Source organism: Pithys albifrons, chromosome 10 (assembly GCF_047495875.1).
Source record: "Pithys albifrons albifrons isolate INPA30051 chromosome 10, PitAlb_v1, whole genome shotgun sequence".
In the NCBI taxonomy this organism is placed as follows: domain Eukaryota; kingdom Metazoa; phylum Chordata; class Aves; order Passeriformes; family Thamnophilidae; genus Pithys; species Pithys albifrons.
This window is the reverse complement of record NC_092467.1, coordinates 12,612,669-12,635,004: the sequence shown is the minus strand read 5'-3', so window position 1 is coordinate 12,635,004 and position 22,336 is coordinate 12,612,669. Positions and strand designations below refer to the sequence as shown.

At 36.2% G+C, this 22,336-nt stretch overlaps 1 protein-coding gene across 2 annotated transcripts in view; it reads right to left on the bottom strand.

The window, feature by feature from the left end:
• The window catches only part of VAV3 (vav guanine nucleotide exchange factor 3), a 152,754-nt gene that overhangs the window by 3,766 nt on the left and 126,652 nt on the right, over nt 1-22,336 (bottom strand). For both annotated transcript variants that reach the window (XM_071565552.1, XM_071565553.1), the window contains 7 exons: nt 21,423-21,559; nt 17,680-17,745; nt 15,356-15,390; nt 13,561-13,677; nt 12,785-12,872; nt 8,777-8,906; nt 442-593 (listed from right to left, as the gene is read on the bottom strand). In XM_071565552.1, the coding sequence (XP_071421653.1) occupies nt 442-593; nt 8,777-8,906; nt 12,785-12,872; nt 13,561-13,677; nt 15,356-15,390; nt 17,680-17,745; nt 21,423-21,559 (725 nt within the window). The remainder of the gene's footprint in view (nt 1-441; nt 594-8,776; nt 8,907-12,784; nt 12,873-13,560; nt 13,678-15,355; nt 15,391-17,679; nt 17,746-21,422; nt 21,560-22,336) is intronic.

Sequence of the window (22,336 nt, the reverse complement as noted above, 5' to 3'; positions counted from 1 at the left end):
ACGCCACTTCACATCAGCCACAGCTTTAGAGATCAAAGCAGTAGACTCCTATAAAAAAGGTCATAGAGTCCATTGCATTGCGGTCTGACAGAAAGGTGTTGGAAATCATTCTGTGTTGAAGTGCTTAACAGAGTTCCACAGCACCAGGAACCTCAGCTTTTGACCCTAAATACATGTGCAAAACAGTTCAAGAAAGGTCAACTGTAGTGGTACTATTAACCCTGGTTATTTTCCAACCCTATAATCCTGCCCAAATATTCAGCCTGGTAGGTCACATTAAATAACCAATTAATTTAGATGCTGGGAAAGCTACCTGGCAAGCGTTCTGTCTGGCTTCTATGAAACAAAGATGAAAACATGTTGCATATCTTATTTGTTTTCCAAACTCACTATCAGAGAAAGCAAAAAAGAGAGACAAGAAAAGAAAAAAAAAAGCCTTACCCTTCCATTTACTTCACCTCTCCACCAGCCATTTGCACTCATCTTTGTATAGATTTTCACAACATCCCCTTTCAACAGGGACAGCTCTCTCATGTCTCGTGCACAGAAGTCATACCTGGCTATGGCAATGCCTATCACCTTTGGGCTTAGCACTGAAATGAAACAGAGGGTGAGAATTTTAGAGTTTGTTAATTGAAGGCTAAAAAGCATGTAAATAATACTGCAAAACATAAACCAATAATTTGACAACATACGCTGGCATTCATTTTATGGAAACAGTCACACTACAAAGATCAAGATTTAACACTGATGAATGGTGTACAAGTTGAAGGGATTTTGTGATTTTTTTTAATAGTCCTCTATTTTTAAAAAAATTACACTAGATAAGTAAACTACATAAAATATCCCTCACCCTGATATTGCTAAATACATTTGCAGTTATTGTATTCTTGTGCTTCCTAATAAAACTTGCTGGCAGTTACATGCATCAACATATTTTACACGTCACTAGTTTCTTTCCAAAAGAATTATTAGCATTTACAGTTGATTTAACTGTAGACCTCTAATGAAGCAAAACAAACAGAATAAGGTGCTGTTCTTTCAAAAACAACTCCCAAGTTAAATATTAATGCACTTAAAATTGGAAGCTAACATTAGCATGAGCAAAAAAGTACAGACTTTCCACAGGAAATTTCCACGGATCATTTGTCACAATCTGCATTAATATTGACTGATGCAAACCTACTCTTTTCAGAAGTTCATTCTGTGAATCACCAATGAATTTGTTCTACAAAACTAAGATTCAATGAAATAAATGCTTTAAAACTGTAAGGCACATCAATATATAGAAGAATTTTGCCAATGTAAAGCCCAAACATATTAAGCACTAAAAAGCTGTTAAATAATTTTTAAAAGCAAAGGTTCAAAAAGCCTCATTTCAAAAACCAACTCTCCCAAAGAGTTTTATAGGAAATTACGTTTCCAGACCTGATGTAGAATGTTCAAACTTGCAAAAGAAATCCTCAACACTTGCAGGATGAGGACAGTGAGAGCAAAGTGGGCATGGCACCTAACAGGTAATGGCTTTTGACTTGAGCAGATCAGAAGGAATATCTACTGCTCTACTGCATTTTGTATTTGGCTTATTTGGCCAAAGCAATTTTTAGATTTTTTTTTTCCATTAATGCCACTGTTTTCCTTGGTAAGTCACTGTAGATAGAGTTCATGAGCACAAGCAAGCTTCCTACTGGAAAGATTACATAAGCATTCATATGATCATCACAGATGGCTTGATATAAAGTACATAGAATCATTTGTTTTCTCAGTATCCCTTCAGATTTCTTAGACATGCCCAATCTTCATTAGGAAATACCATTAAGATTCTACTTTTAGCAATGCCCCCAATAATGTAATACTAAAAATTCATAGCTAGTTGGCTTTAATTTACATCAGGAGCACAAAATATGGCAAATGAGCTAAAAAATCTTGACAGTTTCAGTTCTGCTCATGTTTGAGATTTCTTCTGACCCCACCAGATCATAGATATATTGGCTTTTACATAATAGTATTAAATATCTGAAAATCATTGTATGCTTAAATATTTTTATGTGCTCAAATATTTTTAGCTTGCAGACACAATATGAACAATTTGTTTTACAATAGCAACAAATACTATGTTTAAAATATTATTAGATATGTCACAAAAATTGAATGCCTAAAAAATTGTTTTGACAACAGATTATCCCCTCTTTTAGATGTCTCTAAAGTTTAGTCCAACATCTCTGCCTGCTTACGTAGAGTATGCTTACCAAACACTTGATAAATTATGTAAAGGATGCTATATAGAAGAGAATCAGCCTCTTAATTTATTGCTTATATTAGTGTTGTAAAAATCTAGGTGATATATTAAGTACATTAAAGTTCAGACATTCTTTTTTTCCCGTCTAAGTAAGTCACATGTAGACTCTACTTGTTTAGGTCCTGACATGACTGTAACATCCTACGCCTTCTCAGCATTGCAGTAATCAATTTTACAGGGAAAGAGCACATCATAGGCAGCAATTTTTTTTGAGAAATAAAAAAAAAATAGTGTAGTTACTGATTATAAGATCAGTAGCCATTCACAGGTGTGCACCAACACCAACAGAGATTTGGAGAACTAGTGCAGGATGAAAGAAGTAATTCTGGGGAGTAGGGTATAATTTCAGATTCTAGAAAGGAAATAAAGGGGCAAGAAGAAAGATTAGATGAAGCCAAGGTGAACAGGTTTGGGAAAACATGGAAGAAAAGAACTAAGCAAGGAAGAAATGCACAGAAGAATAACAAAGAGGGAAAATACTGTGGAAAATTCGGATGGAGAAAGAAGGAGGGGTGCATCTGGGGGAAAGAAGGACATTTAACTCTTTTTCAAGTTGCAAAGCCAGAGAGGAAATGGAGAGAGAAGTGAGAAATCAAAACCATATATCTTCAAAAGTCTTGAGGCAGAAAGCAGCAGAATTTAGATTAATTTAGAATCCAACATCCATATTTTCAAATAAAAGTGATGCTTATGATAGGAAATATATAAAAGGAAGTCAGATGAGTGATGGAAAAGAGGAAAATGACAGTGCTAATTTTGGAAAATGTATTAACCATATCTCTCTGTGACACAGTCACAAAAACAACTTGAGTAGGGACTATCAGCCCTGAATTCCCAATTAGTGCTGTCCCAGGATAAAATAAACTTGAGGAAAGACAGCACATGGAAAGGACATCTGTATAGATGGGGGAGAGAAGAAACACTGAGTAAAGGACAGGAAGAGGATACCTACAGGGAGAACGAGCAGAAAGAGAGAGAAGGGGATTAACAGCAGAAGTCGATGGAAAGAAAGGGCTCAACAGGGGAATGAATGTGAAACTAAAGAGGGGAAAAAAGATAAAAGTGATAAAAAAGAAAAGCTATTAGAAAAGCAGTCAGAAGTAAACCTTGTGTATTAGGAGGGGGATGCTGAGAGAATTAACTGGAAATACTGAGAAATCTAAAGGAGGTGAATAAAAAGTACACGTGAATGAGAAAAGTCCACTTTTACTTAATCCATCCTCTCCTGCAAACAGATGATGATGACAGGGAACTATAGGCAGCTTTGATTTATAAAGTATCTTGGACATCAACAATGAGATAGATGTGCTGCAAATGAATTTTAACACTAGTCTGAGCCACTGATGAAGGATCTAGGATGCAAATAAAAGAGGCTCCATGTGATCACAGCAGGTTGGTCTAGTGCACATGCTTAAACACCAGGAAGGTCAATGTACTATTGCTAAAGCTGTGAGTAGTTTTTTTCTCTCTCCTTGTGCTATGGTTTCCTAGTAAATCTTCAGCCATTCGTCCTAAAAGTTGCTCTTGTGTATTAGTTTCCAAGATCCTTGAAGCAGGACATTTACTTGCACTGTTTGACCAAACCTCCGTTCTATTCTACAGGCACAGGCGGCACCCCCAGCAGTGAGCTCAAACTTTCTGCTCTGTTACCAACTTCTACATCAGCAGAACTAAGCCAGCTCTCAAGATACTTTTGAAAAAACCACTTGTAATATCATGAAATAAGAATTTGTTCTTTTTCATCTAAGCACATTATTTGGCTTTTTTAAAAAGATAGTTTAACTAAGAACATAAGAAGCAATGTAGCTTATCAATCAGAATATGAAATCCTATACAAAGGAGTAGATAAACTTATTTAATAATTACAGATCAGCATTTTCCTTTTATAATTTGTACTTGTCTAAAGAAATACTTTACCTAGCATATTGCAAAATGCAAAACATTGAAACTCTTCTTGTGGTTACTACAGAAATTTCTGATAAAGGAGTTTTTCATGTGAAAAAATGAATGTAGTTATTTGTTGAAATCATATATGGGACTATATGGGAATGTGTGATAGGCCTCAAGTAACCTTGAGTCCTGTTTGCTGTTCTATCTCTGTAGGACATTTCAGCATTTTGCTTTCATGGAACAGATGCCAGTTTCAGTAAGTACCAGGCAGTTGAATGAAGATATCACCTCCTATCCTCACACAAAAGGACAGAAGCTCACAATATTTCCCTTTAAAGAAGGGCTAAAACTTAACTCCTCTGTGTTCTCTGTTTCCAATCCAGTGAGTGCTTCAGAGAGCCCAGCTGTGTGTCATGACTACACAGTAAACAGCTACACCAAAATGGCCTTCTACTCCTCGTCTACAGATGTGTCCCTTTATAAAAATAAATATCAACTGGAAGAGGGCCTTAGAGCTTGGATTCTCACTCGATGTTGTGACTACCGAAAAGAAGTGAAAGTATTTGACTCCAAAACAGTGAACAACTGAGGGACAAAACAATCAAGAGCAGTGTAAGACGTGGAGATTGAAATCCCTGGCATGAATCAAGAGAGGACCATCAGAGATGCTCTGAACATAAGTAAGCACACTCAGCCATTCTACTGCTGAGCTGCCATTCCCGTCTTTTTCACCTCAAGAAATTATGGAAAGCCCTAAGACTCCATCTCCAAGCACTAAACAATTTGGGCGCCTCTGTGGGAAGGTATAAAGGATTCTGCCCCCTTGGACCTTCATAACTAACCTGTATTTGTGCATGCTGGACACTGCCCTTTCCCCAGTGCAAAAGCCAACCCCAATCCTGGTTTGCACAACCTAAGCAATGTCCTCCACCTCTGTAACTCCCCTGCCAGTGTGAAGTGAGTAAATGCTGCATTCCCCACATTAGCAGCTCCTTCCATATGCTCTTCCAAGGCATTCACCTTTCTACTAGTAAAATTCTTCTTAAATTGTCCAGCAGTGCACTTCACCTCTTTGAAGACCAGATATAGAGATCAGAGCAAGTCATAGCAGTACTGAGGCACTAATTGAGGCTACCACTGCTACAACTTGTACCATTTTTATGCAGTCTAATTTTAAAATTATTGCATCTATAAAAGCCAGAGACTGTCAAACGAGAATAAAGAAAACAATATTTAGAAAACAGATGGGTAAAATTAATTAACGACATTAATGCAGAATTTAAAGAAAGCATTCTCTACAGAAAAACCTACTGTATTCTAAGATGCTACTGCAGTATGGTTTGCTGCAGGGATGGGACGAATATATTATTTACCTACAAGCAGTGAAATTTCCATGTTTGTGCATTTGAACAAATACATCAAAAATATAGAGGTGCCAACTTCATAGCAAATCAACAATCAAGTGATCATTGATAGAATCTGCTGCAGCTACTGAAAGTTGAAACACCTGTTCAAACTGCTTATTGTAATAAACAACGAAAATTCAAAAGTTCTAAGAGTTTTATTTTTATTACACTCCAAGAATAACATGTAATAACTCAGTTTTTGGAGTCAGACAAAAATGAAGTATTAGATTCGTCCCTTCCCTCACTTGCTGAACACAGAAACAACAGAAGCAAACTTAGAAGAAATATAAAAGCAATAAAGCAGTACCTGACCAGAAAGGAGTGGAGGAAGGGGGAACAAAGCTGTAGTCTGGAGGAGTTACAAAAGAAAACCCACAGAACAAAGAAGGGGCTTAGAGAAAAAAAGAGAAAAAGAGAAAAGCAAAAGAACATTGAAATATTGGCATAAGATTTAAATAATAGTTTTTTAACTATATAATTCATTCATAATAAGGAAACTGAAGTTCCCTACTAAGGATGTCTGCAAGGAAATTGACTGTAATAACTAGAAAATTTGGATCTCTGATTTAATTTTTAACAATTGCATTTTTCAAAGAGCAAAGCAGAAAGAAGACACCCACTTAGGGTTTCAGAGAAGCAAATGTAACTGCAGACTCTTGCAAATATTTTCAGAATTAACAAAAATTTTGTTAATTCTTTGTGTGTCCCACTTCTTAACATTACAAAATCAAGAACTCATGCATATAGAAGAATTCCTCTTGAATCCAGCAAAACTCATTACATGCCCTTAATTATGAATTTAGTCTTAATTACCGGCTGGAGTCCCTTATTATGGCATAGAAAACACATACATTTTGTCCTGATAATCATTAACATCAATAGGAATTCCACAGCTAAACTACATCCTCTAAGGCTCAAACAACATTGCTCATATTTTCAGTTCTACCTGATGAGAAAAACCTATTGAGCATCAAAATGTTTGTTTGGCCTAGACAGAACCAGCACATCATCCCAGTCCCTACAGCAGCTTCCTCAGGTGAAAGCTTAGATGTACACTTGCTCTGTTGTCAAGAGAACTAGGGCCAATGTATTTTTAAATACAAAAATTAGATGAAGTGAACCAGAATTGCTTCAAGTGGAATTACGGTTTATTGACCTGTTCTCACATTTTGTCCCTCTTTTGAAGATGCAGTGAAGCTACATAGCATGCATGGCTAATAAAGTTGTGATCTTTGCTCCCAGCTGTGATTTGGAAAGGGACATCAACTTGGTAAAAACAAGCAGGGCAACTTTGAAACTGAGCAGCACGATGCACAGGTGGGCTTGTTCATCATGGACATTTTGGTTAAACAAATGGAGCAAAACAAAAACAATAAACCACCATACTCATGGGGACATGCCAATACTTTAAAAGTACTGTGAAATGGATTAAATGGAACTGTCATTCAGTCAGTCTAGGTAGACAAGCTAGTTAGAATTATGAAAGTCTACTAGATTTTACATGAGGAGTTTGAGTATTTAGAGGGTTTTTAGATTAGTTTGGCCAAAGACAAAAACTGCCATTTTCCAGCAGCATTGTTTGTAGCATTAAGGGGCTGACAGTCACTAGCAGAGATGCACTCCCTCCTGCCTTTGACTCAAATGAGAGCATCCCACACTCATTTCTCTTGCTCTTCCACATACTGTCTAAAAGATCTTGTAAAAGATGTTTTCTTTTGGATGATGACTGAGGTTAACGAAGAAGTACCATAAATCTTTTATCCTGGAAAGCAAGAAGTGATTGAGCTAATGCTCTTGCAGGCTAGTAAATTGCTGGTCAGTATAGGTACACTCTGACTGGCCTAAGAAAGAAAACAATCTGATTCTGCTCACAGTCAATAACAACTCAAACACAGAGTAAATGAAGCAGGACATGGCCTCTCAACAATTAAAGTCTCAATGCTTGTGAGGAGGCAAGGGATGAGGAGAGCACAAGAGAAAACAAAAGGAAGAGAGAAGCACAGGGAGATCACAAGCTGAAGAGAGAAATAAAACAGGACAGAAAAATTCACCAAGAATGGAGATATACAGCATAAGAAAGGAGGCAACTGACAGAAGTCCTGGGAAGCAGCAAATGAGAACAGAAATGGAAGGAAGATGAACTGGGAGAGGGAGACAGAGTAAATTAAATACAAAGAGATAGACTGGTTTCTTATAATCATCTGTCCTAAATGATCCTGTTTTTATCTAATCTTTATTTAGGAGAGAAATAAAGTGTTCAAAGTTATAGCAATTTTATGGAACAGAGGCAAGCAAGTAAACAAAAGCTCACAAAGAGAGCAAATGAAAGTAACAAAAACATCGTCATCACCACAAAGATTAGACTGGACTTGTGGGGCTTTCACAGAAGTCTCCATATTGTTAAAATGCCCATTCATTTTTATGTTCCTCTTATTATCCATTGCAGTAGAAAGATGCAGCCACTGCCTGCAGAACAGCAAATCTAATATTTGCTCTTTGACAGAAACATTACATACTTTCCAGAGGCCAGCCATGTGGTAGTTTTTATCATTAACATTGAACCTGCACATGTCCTAAAAATCATGCTAACTTCCACTTAGACTGTAAAAGGTTAAATAAAAGATACCACATGCATTGTAAACCTTTTCAGTTTATTTCTAAACTTCAAAATGTTTAACTGCTATATATATGGCACAGTAGTTCATTAACTTTCAGGAGCTGTAATAAGTGTTTAATGTTAAAAAACAGGCATAAAAATAATTATGATACAGTATAAAATTATTTGGTATTACTGAGATGCTACTTCATAGAGCTATGCTACAAGACTGATTTATTTAAATCCCTTTTAAAGATTAGAAATTGTCACAGATAGTAACACTTGTAGTTGCATGTATGCAAACGTCTGAAGAAACTAGGCAAGATGCAGTTTAATCTCTCACCAGCATGCCTAATAGATTTTTGAATATCGGGGAGATTTTAAGTTTGGCAGCAAGACAAACTTGCTAGACATGTTTATAAATCTCCTACAGATCTGAATCTGCTTAGCTTCAAAAAATCCCAGCTAAAAGCATTACCACAGTAATTCACTATATGCCAAAATGGAAGATGATGTTTAAAGTACCTTGTCCTTTTAATGTATATACATATATGACAGAAAGTAATAGAGAAACATAATCCTCACCATTGCCACCTGTTCTGTTACTCCTTTGTCCCGCTGAGTTTTCAGACTCTTTGTATGGAAATTGAAGAGTAGTATCCAAGCTCCGGAAGCCTTCCTTGAGAGAGTGGTGCTTATAGTACTCTACGAGTTCCTTTCAGAAAGGAAAAATAGTGTCATCAGTAATTGAAATCACATACTTTCCAACATTCTGGTGTACATCAATGACAGTTTTATTATACAAGTAACCTTATTTTTTAATACAACATCCCACAGTACATGTTTATTTTTTAAAAATTAAAGTACCCTAAAAACTGACAGCTTTAACATTGCCACTTAAAACAAACAAATAAACAAACAAAAAATGAACAAAAAACACACCAAAATCAGTTAAGTATCAGAGTCATTAAGTATCAGTATCACTTGCTGCTCCTTTAACTCAGGCTGAGGACGTATTTGCTTTTTTGAAGTCGGGCAGAAACAAGGTCAGTTGCTTTTTAAGAATGTAACATTAAATGTCTTTGTTTTCTCAAATTGCTTTTGTAATGATAAGTGGTGTTTACCTACAAATGCCTTTGTAAGTATGCAGCTCTGAAATAAAGCACGTGGTTTGCATCTAAGTGTATAAATCAAGAGCAACTTAATTTGCAGATCCACGGATAATGTCAAATTTGCAGGGTGGAGCAGAGCGGCTGAGTGTCAGACGGTGCACATTCTCCTTGTAACCAATCAAAACATTTGATCTTCTGCCTGTGTTTGTGTGCATAGATGTAAATATTCATAGGTACACACTATTTATGCACAAATTTATATATCTAAATACAAAATACTAGCTCAAATAGTTTATGCAACCAAGAAGACAAGTTACTTGAGTTTCTACTCTAAAAAAGGCAACACCCATCAAAATACTGACAGCCCATGTTATTCCTTTGCCATTTTCAACCCCTGCCATTCTCTTACTTTTGAATTAGTAATGTCAATATCACACAGTTTGTACACAGAGCTTAGAATAAGATCAAAAGTGACCAGACAATTCAAAGCACATGTACTTCAATCATACCTCAAATGTGAAACTTCATTCTTCAGCACCAAGTAATGTATTTATTATAAACCCTTCACTCCCTTCCACTTACTTTTACATTTCCAAATTCAAAGTTCACCAAGTCAAGCTTAGGTCAAAATAAGGAAATCACACTGTGTTTGATTGTGTACTTCTAGGTAAAAAGACCAACCAAGCTACCAACCAGAACCCCAACCAAACATAAAACAGCCAAGCAAATAAAAAAAAACCACAAAAGCCATCAAAATCCTTAGCCTATAACAGCCTGCATCAGTGACTGATCTAATTCCAGTCAAACAAAATGACTCTCAAATTATTTAGCCCCAGATATAATGTATAAGGCCCTAAATTCTTGGTAATGATCTGAAGATTATTTTCTGAACTCTGGAGCACTTCACTCTCCATACACTGTGATCTGTTACACATTCTGAAACTGCTTCTAAGGCAGAGTCCAAAGCAAAGTGAAATCCAGGCCTGCTTTTAACAGTTCATAATCAAACACCTGCCTTGCCAGGCACTGAAGGAAGCAGAAAGGCCAGAGAAAGCAAAGCAGAAAGGCTGTGCTGTTTGATATCAGCATATCATACAAATTACAATGTCAACAACGAAATTTTATGTCACATATAATCACTGAGTATTCTGACATTCAAAGAACAAAGGCAGCAGTAAAGGTGATTTGTAAGCAAGCAGCATTCAAAGTAGGATTTCTGGATAAATGGAAAACTAACTAATATGAAACTTGTTGCACAGCATAAGTCTGTAAGAATTATGTTGTTTGGTAAGATAGTAAGGATTCCAACTAGACAGATTTTATTTGTTGGCAAAATAACTAAAATGCTTCCAAAACTGAGAAAATAAAATTACTTTGGATCACAAAGATTCATTCACTTTTAAAAGCTTTTTTTTTAATACCATTCTTGCATAGAAATAGTTGATAAATGACTGGCCTCTAAAACATCCATTACAAAACCACACTATCAAAGTTTCCCAACAGGTAAGTAAGGTAAGCAGACCCTGTCAGCAGGGATGAGGCCCCTCAGGAGTCTGCCATTTTACCCTGATGCACAGCAGCAGCAGAACTGACCTTTCACTGCACCTTGGCCTGCTTGACACAGTACATTTTAATTACTCTTGGGAAAGTTTTTCAAACATACAATGAAAAGTAAATACAAGAGCTCTTCTACTTTTTCTGCCACCAAGGCAGGAGAGAACACTGTGTCACTGCAGATCGCTACTTAAGGTTTCCACGGATGCTGCCTTTGTCCCTCTTCTGCTCCCACTTCTACTCAGACTACTTTTGTTTCTCTCTTCTTCCAGACACCTACTTTTTCTCTTGCACCTACCCAGAACAAAGCAGTTGTTCCACAGCATGTACAAATAGTAACTACCCTACCACACCATCACTCATCTATTTAACTCTCAAGGGAAGACTTCACAACACCCTAAAACAGTTAGAAAATAATTTTTTCTGAGTGTTAGCAAGACTAAGTTAGTAGTGATGAGGCCTTTACACTAGAAATGTCTTTTGTCCTCTCAATTCTGTGCAGCAATGTATATTCCTTTTCCTCATATTTTATCCAACTTTGTCCTTTACTTGTATCTCTGATCAATGAGCTCTACTTTGAAACCTGCACCAGTGCATTAAACTGCATCATTGCCCTAAGGAAATCCCTGGCAGCAGCTCCAGCTTATGTGCTTTGCCAAGATCCTGAGAGTGATCATATGCTCTCACCAGTTTGTGGTGTTTGCAGACTAAGTAGCCACCTCCTTCATCCATCTGAGCAACACCATTTCTATTGCTACCAACGATAAGATCTCAGGGTCCCCACCCCTAACACTAAACACTTCACTGGTTTTGAAGTGTGAAATGAAGATGGAGTGCAGAAATAGCTTTGTGCATTCTTCATCAGGAAATTTATCTTCTTACCATTCTAATGAGCATTTATTTCAAATAAGGTCAGGCAAAGCATAGATTATCATTCAATCTTTCACCACTTGTAGGACACTCTTTTTGTACAGAGTATCAGTGGTTAAATGAAAATAATTTCTAAGACCTTCTGGTTTTAAAGATTCCTTCCCGACTCTTGTTCTGCATTATCCTTCATTTTTATTTAGCATTTTAGAGTACTTGAGTATGCATGCAAGAAGGCCACAGCATAAGTTTTAATCCAATTGATTGCATTAAACATAACATGCTGAATGAGCTTCCTTTAACAATGCATCCAAAAATGCTTAAACAGTAAAATTTCACAAGTGCGCTAAGGTAAATTATTCCAACACTGTGTTTATCAGCCTTGTCTGAGCAAAATGAGCTACCAAGAAATCCTTTCAAATTAAAGTTCAGAAAAAGGAATTTCTTTCCAGTACAAGATGACTGACAAAACACTGAAAACTCACTAATCAGTAATAATACCAAACTCTTATTTATGGGAAGCAGCTATTTCCCCTATATATTTCCGAGCTATTAGCAGTTTAGACAGGTCTATTCACCACCTGCTCTTCTTTATCTGGTGCAGCAGGACAAGGAACACCTGCTCCTCCTGAGTTTCTCTGGACTGCCTGACACAGTTGTACCATCATTATGTTGAGCAGTATATGGGCTGGGCTACAAAGAAACCTTCAACCAGATATTTTTAAGAATTATGACTATATCAAGATTTCAAAGACATCAAATTCTCTTTTCAAGGTTCAGTGTAACTCCACAGTGCATGGAAATCAATTACTCCTCTCTTTCACACGACTGCAAGGGACACAGTCAGGTCCTAACTATAAATATGTCGTTTTAAGTATATAAAACTATCACTTAGAGCTAAAACCATAAATATATAAAAAAATCCTATTAGCAGCAATGGACACAATTCAAATAGCTCACTCTCAAAGCTTTCTGTAATTTCACAAACCAAAGAAACTCTCATTAACAGCAACAAGTACATGGAAAATCTCACATTGTTAAAAATCTAATCAATGCTTACCATTAAATTTTTAAATTTTCTGTTTTCTGCAATGTGGAAAAAGCCATCTCTTGTTAAAATCTTAATGTGCTTCACTTCATTATTGTACCTGTGGGCAATGAATAACTTATGAATATAAATGTGTTTTTAATCAGCCACAATCAATAATCACCTGAGGACAAGCCCCAACACCACCACACAAATAAATTCTTAAGACAAAATGTATATCTGTGCCAAAACAAAGCTGACACATAATCAACCAAATATATTTATTAAAGCTAAAGAAGTAATCTGTAATCAGGAAAAAGTCACAACTAACTCTCATTCTAACTCGGAATCCCCGTGTATTTCTTGCTTGATAAACAATATGAAAGCAACTAAGACGCTTGTAATAATTTGCATCCACAGAGTTTATAAACCCACATTTTACCGAAATGTCTGAGATGCAAAGGTCATCGTTGACAAGTTCTCACTGAAGTCACTCAAACATTCTCATTTGTTTCACAGTAGCAGATCACATCACACACCAAACGCTGCTTACTCTTATCCAGTATCTCAGATGGTCATTTTTGTAGACCTGCTTGCTACACCAGCATCATGAAACCACTGCTACCTTCCTACTGTCAATCCTGGATACTTTTGTCAGCAACTTCAGTTTTCTTATACTGACTCTCTTAACGGCTGTATATAATTATATAATTGAAGCAAGGGATTTTCTTATTTACTTCAAATATTATCTAGACATAAATGAGAACAGGAAAGCTTTCTTGAGGAGATATTATTCCACTTCCACTTACTTAATACTAATTGCATATTCTCCTGATTCTTTGGTCCTGTGCCGCACCAGGTAAGTGCTATTTACTCTGTTAATAAGTTCACTCTCTGCTTGCAATCTTTCCATTGCTCCTGCAAACCTGTAATAGAGAACAATAAAAACTGCCTGTGATTTTTTTTTTCAAAGCTCCAAACACCTATCAAATATGCAATACAGTGTTGCAATATTTTGCATATGATGGGGACCTAAAAATACAACAGTTGCAACTGAATACCGCTACAGATCTCTGAATGAAGAATAAATCATGGAAAAATTCCACTATTGGAGTGGGGACGCGGGGAATTTTTAATGAGAATAGTACTTCTGCACATGTTGAATACAATGCCTGCTAAGGAACATGCTCAAGCCTGAGCATGAGCTGAATGACTACTGGCTTGAAAAGTTGATAAAACCAAATGTTTTCCAATCAGCCACCAGCAGTATATTAGGTCAACAAAAGACACTTACACAAAGACACTATTTTATTTGGTTTCATAATCCTGCATAACCTCTAAAGGTTAAAGTACAATGGGTAGACTCAACATCTACAGGAAAAAAAATTCAGCCTACTATATTGAAATTTGGAAAAGCTGATGCTAAGTGTTGAAAGCTAAGACAAACAAGTCACTGATTCTGCAGCCTGAATGCATAAGCAGATTTGTGTCCTTGCTCTGCCTTGCTGGTTTGGGTGGGACAGCACGACAGGCTGTCAGCAGATACTTATTTGCAAAACTAGAGGTTAAACTGTTAATTGGGGAAAGTGACCTAATTTCCAGGGAAATTATGCTTATCTTACCATTTTACAAAGTAGTATAAAGGCAGTTACCATCACAGGCCACTACCATGTAAAATTTCATCCTAACACATCACTACCAATTAGAAAGGAGCTTTAAGTGAAAAAGTTATTACAAATCCCAAGAATATAAAGACTGATACCAATGATATGCTTTCTTCTAACAGACTTATAAATAGAGCAAACATTAGAAATTAATTCAAAATACTAATTTTAAATATTAAACATTCTATTTGCCTTGTTATGAAAAAAATCAGTACTTGTTTAGATGTGATCTTGATTTTACTTTTGGCAAGCTAGAGGAGCAGAACCCATATCTAAATGACAAAGCATAAAACCAGTGAACAAACACAAGTGATGCTCATTCTGTGCTCTCAGAATTACCATGTCTTTTCAAGAAGCAAGCTGAATTCCAGTAAAGAGTTCATACACTAATTAAGCCCCAGATCAGCAGTGGTTGCAGTTTTGATACACCGTCCTTTTCACAATCAGAGAATCATCAAAGTTGGAAGAGACCTTCAAAATCATCCAGTCCAACCATCAAGCCAATATCACCACAAACACCTCTAAACCAGACCCCAAAGTGCCACTTGTATCACTACAGTTTTAATATTGGGAAAGTTTTTTTAAAGGAAATGCACAATTACTCATGGTACCAGATGCATTTAACATTATTCCTTCCTTTATTCACATGTAAGATTTCCATGCTTCATATCATACTCATCTCCTATTACTGTATTTCAGACTCCTGGGACTAAAGTTATAGAGCTACAGATGGGTGATCAAAATGTCAAAATCATTCAGCACTTCATTACATCAGCAATGCTTTTAGGGAATGCATGGTGTGGCTTTGCCCAACCATTACAAAATGTCTTCTTCTGGAGCCTAGAAAGGTTAAACCAATATAATTTAACTTATAGTAAACACAGTTGATTTCTATGACTGTTTCTTTTCAAGATTCTTGTAAGACAAGAAAGCAACTCACCACAGTTGTGAAGAGTAGTCTACTGGTTTAGGGACCTAGGATATCAAAAGATACAAGAGAATGAGGATCAAGCTACGGCGACTGATGGTGTTACTCAGGCATCTCTGCTTCTAGTGGTGAGACTCAGAAAAAACTTAACACACTATGAATATACTGATAAATAATTCCTGTGAGAAATACTTTACTGAAGCAACCAAATTATACACTTCAAGGCCTTCTAGGCATGTACAAAGTTTTGACTTGCTGCAAGATATTCTTAAATATTCTGAATTTGTCAAGTAGTCCTAGCAAGTTGGAAAGGATATAAAAATTCAAAGATTGCTTAAGTCCATCCTCCAGAGTAGTTAAATGATAGATGAGTAATCCTTTTCATAAATTTTGAATGGAGAAATATATATAAAACAAGTGTTGCTCATTGTCACGAAACAGAGTAAAATCAAGTATTATTCCAGAAGCTCTTGGCTCATACTGTGCTATGTATTCAATGCCTCTACAGAAATTAGAAAAATGAAGGAAAGATAGGAAGAATCAGAAATTACTCATATGATGCCGAACATGTCTGCTGGCATCTACTACGTATTGTAAAAAGGAAAAATAATTTATAGGTACATCTGTGAAAAGTCTGGAATACAGATATTCTGGAGCTCAGCAGTTTTTCATTCAATATTCATTCCTAAAGTCTTCTGATAGATGGATTTTATGCTGTTTCTGGGCATTTTTATATCAGATGGTTGTAAAGACTGTTAGACTTAATAATAACAGTAAAAGTTAAAGCATATTTAAAACCCGATTGATATTTCAGTATCTTTAACTGCATCATTTATCATAATAAGATGTTTATATTTCATCCTTCCAAGTTAACATTGGCAAAGCATCAATTTATCTTTTTGTTCTGATCACAACACCAGCTTGGTAACGTTTCATGAATAGTATTTACAGAATGAATAAAAAGGTGTTATTTTCAATACTCTTGAGCATATTCTAAATTTTAGCAGACAGCTTTACCATTAGAAAGGAATCTTCACAACACCCCAAAAGTGTTTTTCCTGTTTTCCAATATGGGGCTGCCTCTGCTTTGAAGTATTCTGGCAATTGCTGTCAGTGACAGGACATCGTGACTGACCGGGTGGCTCCAAGAACCTCCCACCAAGACTTTTAACAAGCAGTGTCTGTGCAAGGCAGGGACACCACGGAATAGGAAACCCACCACTTGAACAATGAGGGAGGTGTGGGAAAGCCAGAAATTTAACAATAAGCAAAGAGTGGAGAGATGAAAGCTACATCCACATAACATTTTTGTCTTTATTTCAGAATTGTTCTCTCACCCAATCTAACACAACTTGTACCTACAAATACTCTGTGCATCCTTCTTCAAACGAAATTCTGGAAATACGGGTACTAAAGATGTCTCATGATAAACTAATGTATTCATACTCTTTAGGATGACATGTGTATACATGTTCTGGAAACTAAGGCACAAAATAAGCCCTAAGGCACATCAAAATGCAGCTACTAACAGCTGATCCCACCTACCTATAAGCAATTTAAATGGCATATCTTGATTGCTGTAACAAAAGCAATTCTATTAATAAGTCCAACTGTTGTGAATCAAATTAAAGTGAGTGAAAACTGGCTTAAAGTAAAAATTATGATTCATTGCTGGTTTTATGGGTTTTCATCAATTAATTTCGACACAGAAACCTACAGTAATCTGATGCACAGTTGTTACAGAGGGCAGAGGAGCAAGTCTATAGTATATTAATGCACCTCACATCTGTACAAAACTCTTGAGTACATATTATGAAGTTATTTTTCTTATTGCTTTCCCAAACTTCTCTAGATTGAGAATATTCCTGTGTGAAATAAAAGCACATAAAAACTTAAAGAGAGAAGAAAAATTATCAAGTAGTCAGAATTCAAAGTTTTATATTAGTTTTACAATTTTTAAACTCGCTACTTAGGCTGTAATCTCTCTCTCTAACCCAAAGTGACTGGGGAACAGATTAGAACCACACCATTCTCAAATTACTGCTGGGGAAGGGAAAAGGTGCACTTTCTCATAAAATGTGATCTACACTCTTTAGACAGTTTAATTTATTAATATTTCCAAAAGTTAAACCTCCTTATCAAACCATGTTTTTTTGACATGTCCTATTGACATCTGACAAACCAAAAGAATGCTCTGTTTTAAGGAATATTAAACATACTATGAAAATACAAAGGAACTAAAAATAATACTACTTTCTGAAGGTAAGATTAATCTCTATTAATGGCATGAATTAGGCAGCTTTTCTCTAATTAAACAATTCAACAATTGTACTTACACATGGGCTAGGTTTTACTGCATCACTTGGGAAAAATCCAAGCTCTCCTGTTGTTAGATTTCTGCCCTAGAAAGAAAAAGACCATTTTTTCCATTTTTGAGACGTACTTGAGATTAACAGTAAATAACAATACATGCACAGGAATTTAGGGCAATAAGTATATCCAAGAGTCTTTAAAATAAAGTGCTGTTCTAATAAAGGGTTGCTCAATAGTTGTATGGGTTTTGTTGTTATTTTGTTGGGGGGGTTAATATAATTAAATAATAATTATAGCTGATAGACTTGAGAGCTCTGAGAATTGAGAGACAAGAAGGGAGCTCAGAGATCGGGATGTGACTCCCAGTTCTGTCAATGTCTGCCAGTGTCTGATATCTTCATTAATGTTAATTATCTCCTTTCAAGTTCCTTCCTCCTCAGCTGGCAATCTAGAAAAAGCTGCCACACTGCAACATGACAGATCCCCTAAATGACTACACCACCATGCCATGGCACTTGCAGCACCTGAGAGATCAAGACAACTGCAGTGGGAATTGAAGGCTAATAATCCAACAGTCAATTCAGACACCACGTTAAGAATTTCCTTAAGTGATGAAAATCACTGGAAATTAGGTGGGCATGAGAACACTAACAGAATTAGAGATCAACTCTCTGTCTATAACATACTCACAACACATTGCAGATCCATCCACACACCTGGGAGACCAGCTGCAGAAATGCATCCAGCATGGCCTAAACTGAGCCTTTTCTACCACACAACTGCTGACCCCCAAGGCTGAAGGACCACCAATTTAGTCTGGGCTTCTAAGAACCAAAAGTGACCTGCTCCTCACAGATCCATGCTCAGCAGCTGACAATTCGACCTCAACCAAGCTCTCCCGAAGAACAGCTTCTCAGGCAGACATAAGGAGAAAACAAAAATACCTTTCTAGTTCTAGTAAGTATTTGGCTGTGACCATGCTGATCACCTGTTTCAGAGCAGAACACAGTGAAAATTTCTGAACACAGACACATAACATGAAGGCAGCAAAATGTGTATTTTGGCAAACAAATGTTTTCATTTAACAGATTTTTAAAGGCACAAAAATGCCTAATCACCATTAAATTTAATACTGACTGTAAAAATCATATACTCTCAGCAATGAGAGTAAGCATGAGTACTTTACAAGCATTAAAATCTTGAAAATTACTTCTATTTTTTTATTTTTGATAACATAGCTACAACATAATAAAAAGGGAAAAATCTTCATAAGCAGACATGGAATTTCTGAGGAATTTCATTTTGTTTCTGTAACACTAAATGTGTAATTGTACCCTAATACTACCACACAAAACAGAACTCAGCAAATTCAAATAGGGTGGAGCTGAATCGAAAAAATTTAACAAAGGTTTGTGAAAAAATAAAAGCATTCTTTGGTGCTGCCCTAAGCACAATCGATGAGTGCATCATTTTCCTATGGAGATCACACACAGTAACTTCCACCTTTACCCAATACACAGAGAAGTCCAGAGGAGGCAGAGGAGAGAGAAAAGCAGGTAGGCAACATTTAAGCTAAATATGCTTTTTAGCAATGATATTTAAAAAAGAATCATATGCAAACAAGTGACAATCTCACAGATTTGAACCTGTGTTCAGCAAAGCTTCCTTGCCCTCTCTGTCACTACTTAAATACAGCTTACTCTTTACATCCATGTATTCTATTTACTCCTGAAACATCAATTCCTCTGAAGTATAGACAACTTATAAGTAGAGCTCTGACACAGTCTGCCATCTTAGTGATACTTATTTTCAATACTAATCATACCTGAAGAACAAGAGGCATCACACTCAATAAGAGCAGTCACTGAATAAAACATATTAATGTCTACCCAAATGTTTGACCACACGTCAGCTACAGCTTAAGCATTGCTTAGTAACCTGTCTCGCTTATTTGATGTGCTGTCAAGAGTGAAAAAATGACACCTAAACCACACATACTTATCTATTACAAACACTTGAATTTCTAAACTGAGCAATGGTGAACTTAAAAATCCATTGTAATATTAGTCTTGCAGGTCAGCTGTAAATTACTCTAAGAGGCCTTTTGAATAATTTCAGATTTTAATAGAATACAATATCTTGCAGGGTTTTTCTTAATATGCATTTTAAAATGCAGATGTCATTAAAAGACTTCAAAATATCTGTATTAAGTAGTCTGTGACAAGACAGAAAAGAAAATTTCTGAATTATGCTAATGGAGATGACAATTTCCATCAGGATTCAAATTATTACTTAGGCTTCTGGGGAAAAAGCCTCACACACTTTCTGGTTTCTGCTAGTTAAACACAGTGAGATTCTAGCTAAATTCTTTAGCATGATCATCACAAGTAATAATTAAGACAATTTCCAGTAAGTTGTGTATAAACACGGCAATAGATTCAGTCCCACAAGGTGCCAATAATTCTGGCTTGTACTAATTTTATTAGTCAGAGGATTATCTTCTAGCCAGCCCCAAGAGCTTAAATGCTTCTCCGGATCAGAAGTCTAGACTTTTCAAAACCAAGTCCTACATACAAAATTATATAGGCCAAACTCTGTCAACCAGCATTTGAGAAGACTTATTTTTAGTGATGAAAACTATCCACCTCAACAACAGGTTGGGGGACTTGGAGGGAAGTTTCTTTGATTGTTGGGTTTGGAAGGGTTTTGGGGAGAGGGTGAGGTGGTTGGGTTACACCTATTTCCATATTTTCCAATAGATAAAGCAACTCTATGTTTACTACTTCCCCTGATTAAATGCTGTTCAAAATGATAGACTGACATAGGAGGAGTAGACTGATCCAGTCCTGAAGAGTTTGAAGATTTAATCCTAACTGTAGCCAGAAAAACAAAAGCCAAAACAAACAAGAAAAAGTATGACCTAACTCATGTAGCAGACCAAGCAGTTTTTATATTATATTCATTAACTTATAATAGCCTCAAAGAAAAAAGAAAATCATGAAGACAAACACAGGAACAACAATTCAAGCTGGCAGACGCTTCCCAGTTGTTGTACTATTAATATCCCGAAAGGTCTTCTGTTTAGCTCTATTTCCATTTATCCAATAATACAAACAATTAAGAAAGCAATCAAGAAAAATGAGACACACTTTATTGCATTTATTGTTTAAGTGAATGCCAGTCAGCATTTTCCATGTTTATAGTTCTCAATTAAGAAATTTCCCTACCAGAAGTAGTGATGGGAATCATGCGACAGCAAATTTTGCCATCAATAGAATGCACTTTTCCCATGTACATAAAAATCCTCTCCTTAACTGACTTGAGAGGGCACCAAGACATGTAGGTGTAGTTCTATTTTGCAGAGCTATTTCTCTCCCCTATAAATCTAATATTTGTTAAATGGGTTTTTTCAACTTAACTTTTAGTTCTGCAGTGTTAGAGAAGCAGTGACTGAAAATATACAGGACTTTGCTGTTTGTGCCAAACACTCTTCTTAACTCCTATAATTTCACTAGAAGGATTGCCACCGATGCCATGGTCTGGCAGACTTATTCACTGGGACACTTACTCTAAGGCTGCAAGAATGAAGCTTTATACCACATAGGAACTACTGCCAATGTAAAAGTTAAAATAGTCATATTAGACATTTATTTCATTAAAGCAAAAAGATTTTTTTTGTTGTTCAAAAAAAGAAAAAAGCAATATGTCAATAAGAAATTAATATCTGGACTAACAGAATATAGCCACTTGCTAAATGATACAGTACCTGCCAAAATAAGCTGTGTGCATCTCCTTTAAGCAGTTCAATAGTGTCCCCAATCTGCATATGCAATGGTGGACCATCCTGTGCTGCTGGCTGTGGTATTCCATTGTAGTTTCGAATAACTTGCATTTTTGGTAAACCTGAACAAATACACACAAAAAACCAAACAAACAAATAAACAAAACATAAGCCAGAATTTATTTTTACTTCATGACAATTGATAAAATCTGAAGACCACAAAAGCAACTGAGTAAAGAAAGAGTATGTCTTTATTTAGTACCTGACTAAGGCGCTAGTATTTAGTACTACATCATGCATAATAGAAAATAATTACTTTGGAAAAACATCTTTGTCCTCCCTTCTTCTTGGGGTAAAATTGATTTCATGCCTATGGGGACCCCTGGTTCTACACCAGATTTAATTATTAAGACTATCTTTGTAGTTCAAGGCAAAAATTGCAATGAACTAGTATTAAAGACACCAATATGAATAATCCCATCAGCTTTAGATCAGTATTACCAAAAACCTACTGTCAATGTGAACATATACAAGAAAGTGGGATGACAATTCTAGGTTTCTCATAATACTTTTTATTTAACTCTACATGCACACTAATCCTTCCACATCAATTCTGATTTCATCTAAACAACTGAGCTGTGAATTTTTAAATTTTTAAGGGAGCAATCCACTTCTTGAGACATAAAATATTTTTCCACAAGATAAGTCTCTCTTCCTGTACAATGAACTAAATCACGGTTTATAAATACAGTTCAAGAACCCTCCACAAGCACGTATTAAAGGGGGGGGTACCAAAGGGATTTCAGACAGAAGACAGAACTGTGGATACTGTAACTCCACGGTCTTATAAATGTAAAGGCATTTAAAAAAACCCGCAACTCTAAAGCACTATGGACAGC